At 39.4% G+C, this 15,310-nt stretch overlaps 1 protein-coding gene and 1 non-coding gene across 2 annotated transcripts; both read left to right on the top strand.

The window, feature by feature from the left end:
* Nucleotides 1-849: 849 nt before the first annotated feature.
* Rpl37 (ribosomal protein L37) lies at nucleotides 850-3,336 on the top strand. The gene is made up of 4 exons (XM_003470269.5): nucleotides 850-1,007; nucleotides 1,601-1,736; nucleotides 1,884-1,968; nucleotides 3,221-3,336. Exons 1-4 carry the CDS (start codon nucleotides 1,005-1,007, stop codon nucleotides 3,288-3,290), a joined length of 294 nt encoding a protein of 97 aa, XP_003470317.2. The 5' UTR covers nucleotides 850-1,004; the 3' UTR covers nucleotides 3,291-3,336.
* On the top strand, nucleotides 3,064-3,142 carry LOC111757007 (small nucleolar RNA SNORD72). Its single transcript, XR_002791391.1, has one exon. It is a non-coding gene; the product is annotated as a small nucleolar RNA SNORD72 (small nucleolar RNA).
* Nucleotides 3,337-15,310: the final 11,974 nt, after the last annotated feature.

Here is a 15,310-nt window from a genome sequence, read left to right as displayed (position 1 = left end):
AATTTATGCTCTCTTCCTCTCCCACACCTACTGTATCATTTGCATGAGGACATAATTATTCCCTGCTCCTAAAAAAAGAGCCCCGGACTTACTAGGCCCTAATCAATTGTTAAGTGTCAAAACTGACCCTCTGATTCCTAGTGTTCATTTTGCTCTGCAGGCTATCAAGTTGCTGGAACTGTGTATTGCAGGCCAGGCACTCTCAAGTTTCAGCAAATTATATACGTAGAGATCGTTTTTCCTATCCTTATGTGTTTGGAGATATTCTTTAACTGTTTCTACAAGCGCTGGGCTTTGTCAGCTAAAGAAATCACAAATCGAGGTCGCGTGGGAACCGCCAATTTCAAAAGTATCCACAGAGCCTTGTTTGTTTACTAGCGCAGACTCCGACAGTCCTATTCTAAGCCGGGGGGGGGGGCGGGGGGAATCACATTTCCCGCTGGTCGGGTGCTGGAATCGTTATACAACAAATTTCACAAGGAAACCTGAGGTCAAACAATCGGCTCCTATAGTCACCCTGTATAAAAACACCTCATTTCTCCCTTGGCATGGGCGCTCAGCCAGGCCAGTCCCGGCCTCTGCACTCCGCAGCTTCTGCCGGCGGTGCCGGTCAGCCCGGAGCCTCACTACGCGCACGCCACGCACTGCGTTCACAGGTGCCGCTGCCGGCACCCTGCTGGACCGGCCCGCTCTCCAGATTCTGCAGTCCATGCGGAAGTAGCAAGTCCAGACGCCATTAGCTGGGACATAAGGAAGAAACGCAGGAGCAGAGCACAAGGAGCCTCATTACTGCCCACGGGCTGCTCAGAACTAAAGCCCGTGGGACTAGCGCGCACTGCCCGGCTCCCAGTCTCCTCTTAACTCCACCCACATTGTTGCGACGGACGCTTGAGAGCGGTGCACCACGCCCCGCAGGAAGTAGTTCCCTAGGCGGAAGCTTATGAGCGTGATATAGCGGAAGTGCCTTCTCTTCCGGCCTCTTTGGTCTCGGCGGCACAAGCGCGATGGTGAGTTTGGTTGTAGGGTATCTCCGAATCGGTTTTCATCCTCGTTCCCTGTGGTGTCCTGCGTACTATCTCTGGGGGACCTGGCAAGGTTCCGAATCAGGGAAGCTGGCGGGCAAGAAAGGAGCATGCGATGTCCCACAAGGGCCAAAAGAATGACTTCTGGGTGACGGGCCTAGCCAACAGTCATGGAACTGGATCCTCTGTAGATCCCTTCCGTGTTGTGGGGCGCACGCAGCTCTACTTCGGATAGGAGACTGAGGGAAGAGGTCTGAGAGCCTTTGGCTCTGTAACAGCAGAGGAATCGCTGCTGGTTCCTGGCAAGAGACCTCAGGCTTTGGGGTAGGCACATGTTTTCGATCTCCAGTCTTGATGCCTTTCGAATACATGGATACGTGGTCGAGTCGGGGATGATAGCTTGGCCTGCAGTCCCCAACACTAGTCACAACCCTGCGTCTTTTCCCCAACGAAGACTTAGGATAATGTGAATTACCAGTAGTGGTCTTTTTAAACCAGATCAATAGATCGGTTTCCCAGAAAACATCTAAATGGTATATATAAATGATTAGTTTTTTAAATTGTCTTTTAATTTGTAGACGAAGGGAACGTCGTCCTTCGGAAAGCGTCGTAATAAGACGCACACACTGTGCCGCCGCTGTGGCTCTAAGGCCTATCACCTTCAAAAGTCGACTTGTGGCAAATGTGGCTACCCTGCCAAGCGCAAGAGAAAGTGTAAGTGTTCCCTGGACCTAACTAAAGGAATTGTATTGCACTTAAGTGGGGATATAACAAAGTTGGGTGCATCTATATCCAAACGAAGTGGCAAAAACTAGATACTGTAAAATTTGGCCAATAAATGAGTAGAATCTTGTGTTGTAGATAACTGGAGCGCAAAGGCTAAAAGGCGAAATACCACCGGAACTGGGCGAATGAGGCACCTAAAAATTGTGTATCGCAGATTCAGGTACAGCTTTTTGTGTTTCAACATAGTGGGTCCTAAGAGCTTGGATAAGAACCTTTGTTTGTGTAAAATTATCCTACTCTGGTGATTAGTAGGAATGAAGCATCAGAAGGTGTTTTTTTAGTCAGCAGAAATATGAATTAAATACCTCAAGTTTTGTTTGGGCTGTATTTCTCAAAATGTTGATACTACATCTTAGTATAGTTTGTACGCAAATTTGTTAAGACAATTGCACAAATGAGAAAGGGAGCAAGGCTGGCCTGAAATTCGTTTATGGTTTTTGGTGAGCGATTGCGGATTGCATTTATACTACGTTAGAGTCTTACTCAAAATCTCAGTTCTAGAGTTTCTTAGGAAAGTGCAGACTCAATTCCATCCCAAATTTAGCTGCATTTTTACAGTCCCTTGTAGGAAATTATCTGCCATTCTCAATTGAGAAACAGGTTCATTCAAGCCAGTAGTTCCATTACTGTGTTGTTTCAACAGTTCTGAACCTTGATATCTGAGGCTGAAAAATTACTTGTAGGCAATTAGTGGTGTAAAGAATAAGTACAATAACCTCTGCCTATGTAATTGTCCATACAGAAGTTTAAAAGGTCACTAGGCTAGGGGGCTGGGGATTTAGCCCAGTGGCATAAGCACCTGTCTTGCAAGCAGGCCGTCATGAGTTGGATCCCCAGTACCGATAAAACAAAACAAAAAAGTCACGAGGCTTACCTCGATCAAGTGACCTTAAAATTGTTTTTGCAGTCAGTCATCATGTGGACTTAACTAGTGTAAAGTGACATCATGAACCAAGGACAGATTTTAGACTTAACCTTTTTTTTCTCCATTCACTGATGTTCAAAAGGGTAAATACTTCTTTTCTAGAATATTACTTGAAATGTAATCTTACTTAAACGGTTTAAAATGTCTACTGTTTGTTCTTCCTTTACCAAGAGGAAGTTAGTAGGATCTATCCTTTATAAGGATTTTTACAAATAACCACGTTTCTTGGCCAACAGGCAAATGCTAACTTTAATTACAAATACAGCCCAATAAATAATTATTGAATATTGAAATTGCAGTTAGCTGTGCTGTTATGCAGAATGAAATAATAGCTTATCAGTGATGTTTTTAAAAAAATGTCTGAACATATGAATATAACAATGATTTCAGCATTTAACTGAGATAAGCTTATTCACATACATTTAACAAAAATGATAGGGTTTGTTTTTGTTGCTAAAGAAAACTTTTTGTCTTTAATGTGGTATAGGCATGGATTCCGTGAAGGAACAACACCTAAACCCAAGAGAGCAGCAGTTGCAGCATCCAGTTCGTCTTGAGGATTTCAGCGATTACTCAAAATAAATGTTTTGGTTTTAAAAGACATATATGTGGTGTGCTAAGGTATTTTTAATCATTATGCTAATAATTTCAGTGAGATAACTGGTTTGGGGAATGGGACAGCTTAATTGCTTGTTCAGTTATGTGAGTTGGTGTTTGTTTGAGAGTTCTGTCTCTGAAGCCCAAGCTGTCCTCAAACTCAAGGCAATCTGAATACTGGGTCTTCTTGGCCAATTCTTGTATTTTTCTGTGTTAATGGTGACACTGTGCTGTTTCAACTGTAAATTCACACATTAAGGATAACAGCTAAGATGTTTAAGCTGTCGTATTTGGGGAAAAGGACAAATTCCTGCCTTTACTCTATTTTTTAAGGTACATTTATACAGAAGCCCTTGCAGATCTCAATATGGGATTTTCCCAGTATGTGAAACACTTCTTAACCTTGGTTCTTAGTATTGGACTGTCCAGGAATTGGACTGTTAGCGTAATTTTGTTAATTTATGCCCCCATGTTCTTTTAAAAGTTAGTAATTTTGAGGGGTTTTGAGCAGTTGTTGAGTAGGTCCATAAAAGTGCTTTTCACAGGAGCACTGTAGTCAAATCAACTTCAAGATAATAACATTGTTTTCAACCTAGAAAAACAATTGTGTTACATTTTGGGTTTGCACCTGAGACCAGTGTAGTCTCTTTAGTTATTTGTAACTTGATCTTGCTACATTACTAATGGTTCTTCAGTGATGGAATAGCCACTAAAATAGGTAAAGCTCAGTGTGGTATAAATAGCCGTTCAAGCAAGTGGGCACTGATTTTACTACCTGAAGTGAAATCCAGCTAGAAAAAGTACTTCCATAAAGATGAACAGTGATGTAACATGGAGAAAGGCCTAATTATGACAAGAGGGTTCTAATTATGGTGAAGCAGTAGAAAGGACACAGGATGGGTAAATACATGGATGCAGTTGTGCTTTTTAAATGCTAGCGTGTGGAATGTTTTTTCCTTGTTGCCAGTGTGTCAGATGTTCAGAACTGAGATTTGGCAGGAATGAGAGGCATTGACCACTGCTTGTAGCTTCCAAGTTTCCCAGCAGGACAGTGATGAACTTGCGTTTTCTGGGCAAAAGGCACATAGGACCTCAGGAACACAGTGTCCATGAATTGTTTATTTGGCCCACAGGCTTTTTTTCCCCTTCTGTGCGTACTTTAAGTTGGACATTTATAAGATGATAAGTATATAACAGGAGTTTCTTGTGTGGCAGAATTGGATAGTCTTAAAGTATTAACAGTGAAATTTCAAAAAAGGCAAGCAAGGCATTAGAATGCTGAAGTCAGCCTAAGTTGGCTCAATTACAATGAAATGAATTTGGCCATAGGCTTTAAAGGACTACATGAGCTACCTTTTTTTTTTAACTTTTTATTGGTACCAGGGATCGAACTCACGACCGCCTGCTTGCAAGGCAGGTACTTAATGCCACTGAGCTAAATCCCCAGCCCCATGAGCTATCTTGAAACAAGGTTTGGCTTGGCAGTTCAGACTGGCCTCAAATTCAAGAGATCCCTCCTCAGAGTGCTGGGATTATAGGCTTGCCCCACCATACCCATCTGTGAATTCCACAATGAGATAATGAAATTGGCCTTAATGAAGCAGACCTTGAAAGCAGGGATACAGGAGTCTTGAGATTCCTTAGGTTTCAGGCTAGGGCAAGGTTGGTGCATTCACTGGGAGATAAAATACAGACCGGAGGTGATGGAGTTGTTGAGATGATGGGCCATGAAATATCTAAGAAGCAAATAAACCCTAGTGGCAGTTGAGATTGAAAGCCAGGACTGAAAATCTGCCTTTAAAGTTAATGTACTGTTGTATAAGGAGACAATTTAAGTTAGAATGGTGAAGCTAAAAAGATTAATGGTGGTAAGATTTGGTATGCATTTTTAAACCGTGAGAGGTGGAAGTAGTAGTGCATGCCTATGGTCTCAGCTGCTTAGAAGACAGGCGGGTCACAAGTTCAAAACCAGCCTGTGTAGCCTTGACTCAATACCTAAAAGTGTGGGGGTTGGAGATGCAGTTAGCAGGAGAGTGCCCACCTACCAGGCATTGGGTTCAGTTGCCAGTAGCATCACCAAAAACAACTGTGAGAACAATTCGCTGAACTTTAGTAACCTTTATTGACTCACTAATGGTCAAAACCATTTAAAATAAAATATCAAAAAAGGAAAAGATGTAGAAGAGCTTGAAAATCTGGGGAGATGGCCATCAGAGTTAACAACTCATTTGTTCTGCATGTGTGATGTACACTGTTACTGGGAGCAAAGCCAGACAGCCTTTGTCACCTTTACGTCTACACCAGTGACTGCAGAATAAGCTAGAAAATTAGGATAAGATTGAGTGACTCAAACTAATAAGGAAATTGTCTGATAGGACAATCTTGTGACTGAAGCTAGAAAGGGTAAAAAAGACGGGAATCACAGAATGTGTGTTTTATTGATCTCTTCGGGTTTTTTAGACTGTATAATGCTTGTTAGGCAAATCTGTTTAGTACCTCTATCAGAAGCAGTTGTAAGTTCAAGAAATGTAAATGGAAAGCAAAATAAACAATGGCCCTGCTCTGTTAAGAAATTTCAGTCCTATTACTGTTTCAGATATGTGGTGTTGGCCACAGTGTGGGAATGAGTTGGACATGGTGGCCCATAGCTGTATTCCAGCACTTAGGACGCTAAGGCAAAAGGATCACCTCAAATTGAGACCAGCCAGCTTGGGCTACATAGCATGACACTGTCTCAATAAAGGCTGAATGGTAAGGAGCTACTTCTGTGAAGATAATATTCATGCAGAAGTTGTCTTAGCCCTTGAGTGCTGGGTTCATGGCAATATTAACTGTGGCGGCAGTTAGTTAAAATTAATTGTATTCCTGTTAGAAAAGCAAATTAATACATTACAGAATTGTTTAAGAAAAGAGACCCTTTGACAGTATATGAATTGTATTAGGCTTTATTTTTTTAAGCAAGAGATAGTTTAGAACATGAGAAGTACAGGGCTGGCTAATAACCTCAGGATCCAAAATGTAAGTAGTGAAACAAAAGCATCCTTGTCTAGGAACTGAAGGAATGTTTTGAGATGGCCTTGCTATGTAGTGCAGGCTGGCCTCAAACTCACAGTGATCCTCCTGCCTTAGTCTCCCGAGTGCTAGGATTACTGATGTGCTTCACCATACCCAGTGACAAAATTCTAGAAAATAAAGTTCTTAGCTGAGCATTTGTATAATAGACCTAGTATGTGGACTGAGATCAAAACATTTTCATATCCTTTTTACATAATGTGTATGTCTCAGTGGCCTTAGATCAGTAATGGTAAACCTATGGCACCTGTGCCAGAGTGGGCTGTTTTTATCATTGAAAGCTCTAAAAGGTTCAGCATCATGTTTAGTTTTAATATCAGTAAACATTTAGTCCTATTCCAAAGTCAAAATTTAAAGCTGATGAACTTAACTTGCTTCTTGGCATAGGCTTGCTTTGGGCTAGAAACTGGCAATAGAAGGGTTTTGTGTTTCAGCTTTCTCCTGTGTGTCTTTTTCCTGGGGCTGGTGAGCTGTATTTCATTCCTCATTGGGGCTGAAGGATAAATAAGATGAAGGAGGTGAGGAGTTAGGATTAGTTCTTTCTTTGCTGGGTGACTTCATGGTCTGAACCCCAGAAAGGATTAAGCTCTGTATCTTCTGGATACTTGTGTGACCTCTTGGGAGATTACCTGTGGGATTACCCCTTTTAAATTCCCTGAAATCTGATGGACCCATCACAGTTCAGCAGTTCAAAACAGTCCTGTAATTCCTCCCTATGCCAACTATCCAGCCCCCTTATTTACATCTAATGACATTGGCAGGATCACAGTTACTGTATGTATTTTAGTACTTTGCTCATTACCCAGGCAAAATACCAACACCCACAACTTAAGGGAGAAGTTTATAGCTGGCTGCAAGGCAGGACAATGTAGTATAGGAGAGCATCTCTTGTCATGACTAAGAAGCAGTGCGTAAAATGTGGAGGAGCAGAGGAGAGAGATAACCTAGACTAGCGCCAGTAACCTGCCCTTTCAGACCAGGCCTCCTAGTCAGCTGTACTGCCTGCATAATCCAGTCACCTTCCAGAGAAATTTCTTTAGTGGTGTCTAACTCCTACATCCCTGATCTGAATGGAAAACGGAGTGTGTATGTATGTGTGAAAGATTTTCTGGTACTTCCTGAGGTGGGAAAAATTGCACTGTAATATTTATGTAGGCTTGCAAATATCTAACATGTAAAAAGCATTTGGTTTGCTTTAGTACAATGTTTAGCCAGGTGTACACACCTGTATTCCCAGTGGGAAGATTACCATGAGTTTGAGGCCATCCTGAACTACATAGTGAGATGTCTCAAAAGTCAAATCAATATTTTAAAAAATAGAAAATGTTTAAAGTGATGTGAAGTTCTGAGTGTTAAATGGAGGAAGTCTTAGGGGAAAGAGCTTTCTTTAGAAGATAATTACGCTAGCCATGGTGGCTCATGCTTGTATGCCCAGTACTTGAGGAGGCTGAGGCAGGAGGATTGCCATGATTTCACAGTCAGCCTCAACAAAATAATGAGATCCTGGTTCCAAAAAACAAACAAAAAAACTAGGGTGAGAACAAGAGAAAAGTCTGATTATCTTAAATTAGAACAGGAGTTACATATGGCTGAATAGGAGGAGGACTGGTTACAAATAGCATTTCAACAACAGAACCATTTTGAGTGAATGGGTAGAAGGCAGAGTACACGGTCAGCCACATCAGAGAGAAGAGTGTTTATTCGGAATAGAAACTTTAAAAGTCCTTGTGTCACAGGGAAGCACCATGAGAAGAAGAGCAGCTCCAGAAGGGAGGGGAGGAAACAAGAAGCCTCAGAAGTATTGTCCTGTTAGACCAGGCTCTGGAGAGGAACCTCTGATTGGCTGTGTTGTTACTAGAAAGTGGTGGAACTTTTAGGAAGTAGAATTCAGTGGGGAACAAAAGGCTGTTGGGATATTCCTGAAAGAAATGCTGAGCTCCTCTGTCTTTGTTTGCTTCCTGACCACCATAAGGTGATCAGACCATGTGCTCCTACCATGAGGTATTTGCCAGTGTAGGCCCCAAACAAGCCAAACTCCATGTACTAAAAGTTTAAGGAACTATAAGCTAAAATAACTCTTTCGTCCTTTTTGTTGATTATTATTTGGTCACAGTGACAGAAAAGTAAGGAAGTGGTGGCTCACGCCTGTAATCCCAGCACTTGGGAGGCTGAAGCAGGAGGATCCTTGCGAGTTCGAGACCAGCCTGAACTGCATAACGAGACCCTGACTCAAAAAGACAAAAAAAAAAAAGAGTAGAGACCAGATTCAGCAGACACTGAAACTGCCAGCACTTGAATATTATATTTCAACTGTGAGAAAGTTTTTCTGTTGTATATATATATCCAGTCTTAAGTATTTTGTTAAAGCAGCACAAGTGAACTATAAAGCTTTCTGTCAGATTTAACCTCCATAAATTTGTGCTAACTTGACTAAAATAAATGTCTTGAACATGTGCTAGACACACATTGTTCAGTACAAATGTAATGTGAGCTAGAAATCTAAATGATATTGTTTTAAACTTTTGCCAGGGATTTAGCTTAGTGGGGTAAGTGCCTGCCTGGCAAGCATGAGGTTCTGAGTTCAATCCCCAGGAGCAAAAAACAAAATATATTTTCTAGTAACTACACTCATAATGTAAAATTGGTTCTGATAATGTAACTTCTTTAACCTAATATATTTTCACCATTAATTAGTATAAAAATTACTGAGATATCTACATTGTTTACATAATAAGTCTTCAAAACTGCATATTTTATACTTTAAGCACATCTCCATCTGAACTGTCTACAAATGCTTAGTGGCTACATGTGATTGGTGGCTAATCCATAGCAAGTTGATTATTTTGTGATAAAGTGATTATTTGTTAAAAGTTTTCAAGAAACATGTTGAGTTTACAATATAACTTTATACATAGAACTAAAACACAAAAATGACTTAACTTGTAGATCATTTTAGTACAGTTTCTTACATGATAAATGCTTGCTGCAAAGTTAATTTGAGAATAAATGAGACCATATAATAAAGTGCTCAATACAGTGGCGCTTGGTAAGAGTTTGATAAATGTTAACAGTCACTGTTATTCTGGATAACAGGTATTTTGATAACTGTAGCAAAATAATCCTACAAGACAATATGTGACTTGGTAAAATCACTGCAGGCAGTGGTGAACCTGCGGTACATGTGCCACAGCATCTAAAAGGTTCACCATCACTGCTGTAGACTCAAGCACTGTGGGCTTAGGAACTTGCTTGATCAAAACAATGAGAATGGTTTACCTTTCAAGTGAAGCTCAGACCAAGTGTCACAAAATTAATAAATATTCAGTAAACTTATTAACATATTCTTTTTATCGGTACCGGGGATCGAACTCATGACCACCTGCTTACAAGGCAGGTGCTTATGCCACTGAGCTAAATCACCAGCCCCAACTTAATTAACATTTTATAATTCAATTATAATTTTATAATTGAATGCTGTCTGTGTGCTGGACACAGGGATATGTCAGTGAATCAAGAGAGGAAAGAAGAAAGGGAAGATGTCATAGATGGAGCCAAATAGTGTTTAAAACATGTGGTCAACTTTTTTTCCCCTGACTTTTTTTGGTACTAAGGATTGAATGCACAACCTTGCACTTGTCAGGCAGGTACTTATGCTGCTGAGCTAAATCCCCAGCCCCCAAATCTTAATTTTTTTTTTTTTGTCTTTTTTGTTTTTATCGGTACCAGGGATTGAACTCATGACTGCCTGCTTAGATTTATTTTTTAAAAACAAAACAAGGTAAAAATGATACAGAATTTTAAAAAATAGAAGACATCACTACTTGATATATCACGTTGTTATCTTAGAAGTAGTTGTTCAAGTTACAAAACCAAAGCATAAAAAATGAACAGACAAACTGACAGCACAAACTATTCTGTTTAATGGACTGTCAAAAACATAGTATGGTTATCTGTCTTGCACACTTATACATACAGTTATATGTGTATACCTACAAGTTGTTCTTTCCTTTCAAGCACTCATTTCCCTTTTGTTATTACATATCTGTTACACATTTTGGATCTTACTACTCTTATTTTTTACACTAGAGATACTTAGAGTGTAAATCTGATTTATTTTACTTACAAGGATAGTCTCACAGTCAACTCTTACTGTGTAAGTGGAGTTTTCAGTTAATTGTTGGGGTTTTCTCTTAGACTGAGGCTCACAGTGGGTTAATGGTCCCCAGATGTTTTACCACATGATCTCAAATTCAACCTCAGGGTCACCCTTTCTCCATCTGTTCAACTTCTCTACCACACCATGTACATCACCTGCCTCAAAGCTTGATCAACAAGCTGTTTTGTCCACTGTCAGATAAAGATTTGTTTGAAAATTGGTTTTCAGTTGATGAAAAATACATTTCAAAACTATCAGAATGTTTCTGATGGCCTAACGCTTTTTTTTTTTTTTTTTTTTTTTTATTGTCTTTTTCCTTTTTATCGGTACCGGAGATTGAACTCAGGACTGCCTACTTGCAAGGCAGGTGCTTATGCCGCTGAGCTAAACCTCCAGCCCCCTGGCTTAACACTTTAACGCTGAAAGAGTATCTTACATTTTCTTGAGGATGCAATTTCCTGTAGCTCCTGTGGACTGACCAAAGAGGAAAGTAGGGACTCTCTGCTTTAACATGGAGTTAGTAAGCTCAAGCACACCACTCAAGATCAGGTACTGTAGCTGGGTGTGGTGACCCATACCTAATCCTAGCACTCCGGGAGACCAGGCAGGAGAACTGCCAGTTCAAGCCCATCCTGGACAATTGGGGAATTTATAGAGACAGAAACTCTCAAAATTAAAACAAAAAAAAAAAAATGGGGCTGGGGATTTAGCTCAGTGGCATAAGTGCCTGCCTTGCAAGCAGGCAGTCGTGAGTTCAATCCCCAGTACCGATAAAAAGGAAAAAGACGAAAAAAAAATGTGTTTAAGCCCTGGGTTTAATTCCCAACACAAGAAAAAATTAGACCTGGTTTCTGAGAACACAGTCACACTGGCCTAATTAATCCCATGATAAAACTGACCCAAGTGGATCTAGACCTGAAACTAAATAGACTGAAAATTTTGGAAGTATTGACCCAGCATGATAGTTCTAAACCCATATTCTACACAAACATAGACTACTGGGAAACAAAGTTATATGTTCATGGACATTTGCTGGTGCCTTGTTTGTAATATAAGCCCTAAAGAAGGCTTCAAGTTAACTGTAGCACATCCTTAAAGCAGAGTAGTAATGCAGCTGTTAAAGCGACCAAGACTTTAGTATAAAGCTACAGTAATCAAGGTAGCGTAACTTTGGTGTAAGAACAGACATACCAGTCAGTGTAATGGAGAGGAGTCTAGCAATAGGCTCACACATACATGGTCAGTAGATTTTAAAGGCGTCAAGGTGACTGAAGAAAGAACAGTCCAACAGATGGTACTGGAACAACTGGACATCTGTATGCAAATTTCAAAAAAACCGAATCTTGCCTTCTGCCACTAAATCAAAAGTCCAAATGTAAAAATCATAAAAATCTGTGAGAAAATCTATGATCTTGGATGAGGCAACAATTTCCTGAATATAGTATAAAAAGCCAATGATAGACTGCATTTCAAACCTCAACACTGTTCTTCAAAAGATAAGAAAATAAAAAGGACAGTTTGGAGAATATGTGCAAAAATACATGTAATAAAAGACTTGAATTCAGAATAAATTATTTTTAGAATAAATACTTTAAATGAGCAAAAGGTTTAAACAATTCAGTGAAGAATAATATATAACATAAACACATGAAAGTTATACATTACTGTACACCTCCACAATCCTTTCTAAAGTATACACAAGAGAAAAAAAACACCAAGACTGTAGGTGAGGATTTTTAGAGGCTCTTCTCATTCCAAGAACTACAAGGAATCCAAACACAATGAACAAATACATTTGTGTGTAAGTATGCAATGTAATGCTATTCAGCAATAAACTACTGTCCCTCACAAGCCAACATGGAGGAGTCTCATCAGAGTTATGTAAAGGTAAGGTGTTTGCAAAAGGTTACATATTGTATGACTCCATTATATAACACTTTTTTTCTTTTTTAAAATTTTATTTAAAGAAAGACTAAACAAAACAAAATAGGTAAAAATAATACATGTTCAGAGAAAAAAATAAGAAATCGCTAGTTGACGTTTACATATTGTCATTTTACAAATAGTTGTTCAAGATACAAAAATGGAACATGTAAAGTGGGAATTCAAATAGACCACAAACAGTTCTGTTCAACTGTCCAACAAAAAGTAACATGGTTGTCAATCCTATACACTTAAACATACATGCAGTTATCCATATCTTCATTTATGTTCAAACTAAAGCAGGTTAAAATCATTCTGAACAAAGAATAATAGTATTGCTGGATTTCACATCATGACACTCTGGGATCAGGACTGGGTACTGTTATGTAGTGTCTTTTTAAAATTTAAAGAATAAAAACGGGTACAAATAATACAATTTCAAAGAAAAATTAAGAAATCACTAGTTGATTACAGATTGTCCTCTTACAAATAGTTGTTCAAGATACTAAAGCAGAGCTTATGAAGTGAGGATTTAAAGATTGCAACCAGTTCTGTTCAACTGTCAAACAAAAACTTAGAAATATGGTTATGAATCCTATACACTTAAACATACATGCAGTTATGCATATCTTCAAATATGTTGAGACTGAATAAACCCAAGCAGGCTAATATCACTCTGAACAAAGAATAATACTATTGCTGGGTTTCACATTATGACACTCCAGAATCAGCACTGGGTACTTTAGTGTCTCTTTTTCTTCAAAGTATCTGTTCATTTCATCATGTGTTGTAAGATTAGCTCTCATAAACTTTATAGATTCTACACATGCATGAGTCTTAACATGTATTTCTATCCTTTCTATATTAGAGGGAGAAACAAAGCAAGGCAAAATAAAACATATTTCTTTTTGTCTTTTTCATTTTTTTTTTTATTGGTACCAGGGATCGAACTCAGGACCGCACAGTTGCCAGGAAGGCGCTTATGCCGCTGAGCTAAATACCCAGCCCCAACAAAACATTTCTATATACACATGAAATAAACATATAAGACCATTGTACAAATTGTTCTACCACGGTTCCTGTGTTGTCTCTTATTATCTCCAATAAAATTGGCTATATCATCAAACATACATAGTATAATTGAATGTATCAGTACATAACAGTATTAATAAAAACACAACTTTGTATATAGTATAGAACTTCAAAAAGTGGCAGTTATCAAACCAGAATGTGTATCGTAGAGTCTTGTCATCTTCAGTGTAGTTGCCTATACTCTCAGACGATACTATCAATCATATCAGTTTTGAATAAAATCTTCTCTGCCTCATTTCTGTTATGCCCTTTTTTTGCCATCAGTTGTCTGCTTATCGTCTTCATTCTGTTTTCTGCCCCATTCATTGAGGCCTCTCTGCCACTGTTCCTTGGAGTCCTGGTACTTTTCTCTCTCTCTAGAATGCCCTGCAGTATTCTCTGTAGAGTTGGATTGGTGGTTGCAAATTTCCCAAGTTCCTCTTTGTTTTGGAAGCATCTTATTTCTCCATTAATTTCTAGAGACAGTTTATCAGGATATACCAATCTGGGTTTGAGGTTATTTTCTTTCAGGGCTTGGAATATTTTGCTCCAGGCTTTTCTTGACTTGATGGTTTGTGTCTAGAAGTCTGCTGTTATTCTGAAAGGCCTTCCTTTATAGGTTGTTTCTTGTCTCTGACAACTTTTAATATTCCGTTCTTATATTGAATTTCTGGGATCTTGATTATTATATGCCTGGGTGTAGCTCTGTTTTGGTTGTAGGTGGCTGGAGTTCTGTATGCCTCACACATCAGAATATCATTTCCTTTTCCTTTGTTTGGGGAGTTTTCTTTAATTACTTCCGTGAATAGCCTTTGTAGTTCCTTTGTTTGTACCCCTGCTTCTTTATTCACATTCTTTATTCTCAAATTATAGATCCTCTTGTTGCCTTTTAGCCTTTGTAGTGTTACTGCTTATTTCCTTGTTATTTTTAAAAAGTTTTCTCTTTCAAACTCCCACATTGCAAAATTGTCCTCCAGTTTGGATAATCTATCCTTAGTTTCTTTCAAGCTGATTTGCCATCTTTCCATAGCATTTTTAATTCACTGGTAATCTCTTTGAATCTGCTTCATATATTCTATTTTTTTAAATATACTTCACCAAGTGTTTCTCTCCTTTGTTTGAGTTCCTCCCTTCTTCCGTCTGTGTCTGCTTGAGGAGTGCTTAGCATCTCTTTTATTAATCTTCTTATATCTTGCTTTATTTGGCTAAATATTTCACTTTTGAACTTGTCTATGAGGTCCCAAATACTATCTCTTTATATCCACTGGAGCTGTGTCTGATATTGCATGTTTGCTGTTCTCATTCTCCTTTGTATTTACCTGTCCTGGGTCAATGTTCTCAGGGTTGGGGCCAGGGGACTTTTTGTTGTTTCTTCCTCTTCCCATCTTTTTTGCTTCTTCCAGGAGGCTCCAGTTTCTTTCTTTGTTGGTTACAATTCTTCTGAAGTGCGCTGGCTAGATAACCCTTCCCACTGCAGTGTGCTAGTGAGTTGCAGACAGGGACAGCATATCTGATTCCTCCCCTCCGAATCAGTCAAGCTGCTGTGGCCTGCACTACTGTATTACCTTGCACCGCCTCGTCTTTGGACCAGCCAAACATCAGAGGCCTCACTGGGCTGGTGTGGTAAGTGTGTGCCATTGCTGTAGGGACTTGACCTCCGATAATCTATCGGGTCTCAGCTGGGTATGTGACCCAGGTCTAGCTCACTCCACCAATCCCATTTGGGAAGGGAATAATTGACTGAAGTCACTGTTGCCC

This window comes from Cavia porcellus, unplaced genomic scaffold (genome assembly GCF_034190915.1).
Source record: "Cavia porcellus strain 051 isolate PalLab524CR breed Dunkin Hartley unplaced genomic scaffold, mCavPor4.1 scaffold_11, whole genome shotgun sequence".
Taxonomy (NCBI): Eukaryota; Metazoa; Chordata; class Mammalia; order Rodentia; family Caviidae; genus Cavia; species Cavia porcellus.
This window is presented reverse-complemented; position numbering and strand designations above follow the sequence as displayed.

Bases quoted from the DNA above. Each gene is read 5' to 3' on its own strand.
- Rpl37 (XM_003470269.5), top strand. The intron at 1,737-1,883 runs GTAAGTGTTCCC...CTTGTGTTGTAG, and splicing joins TGCCAAGCGCAAGAGAAAGT to ATAACTGGAGCGCAAAGGCT. The intron at 1,969-3,220 runs GTACAGCTTTTT...AATGTGGTATAG, and splicing joins ATTGTGTATCGCAGATTCAG to GCATGGATTCCGTGAAGGAA.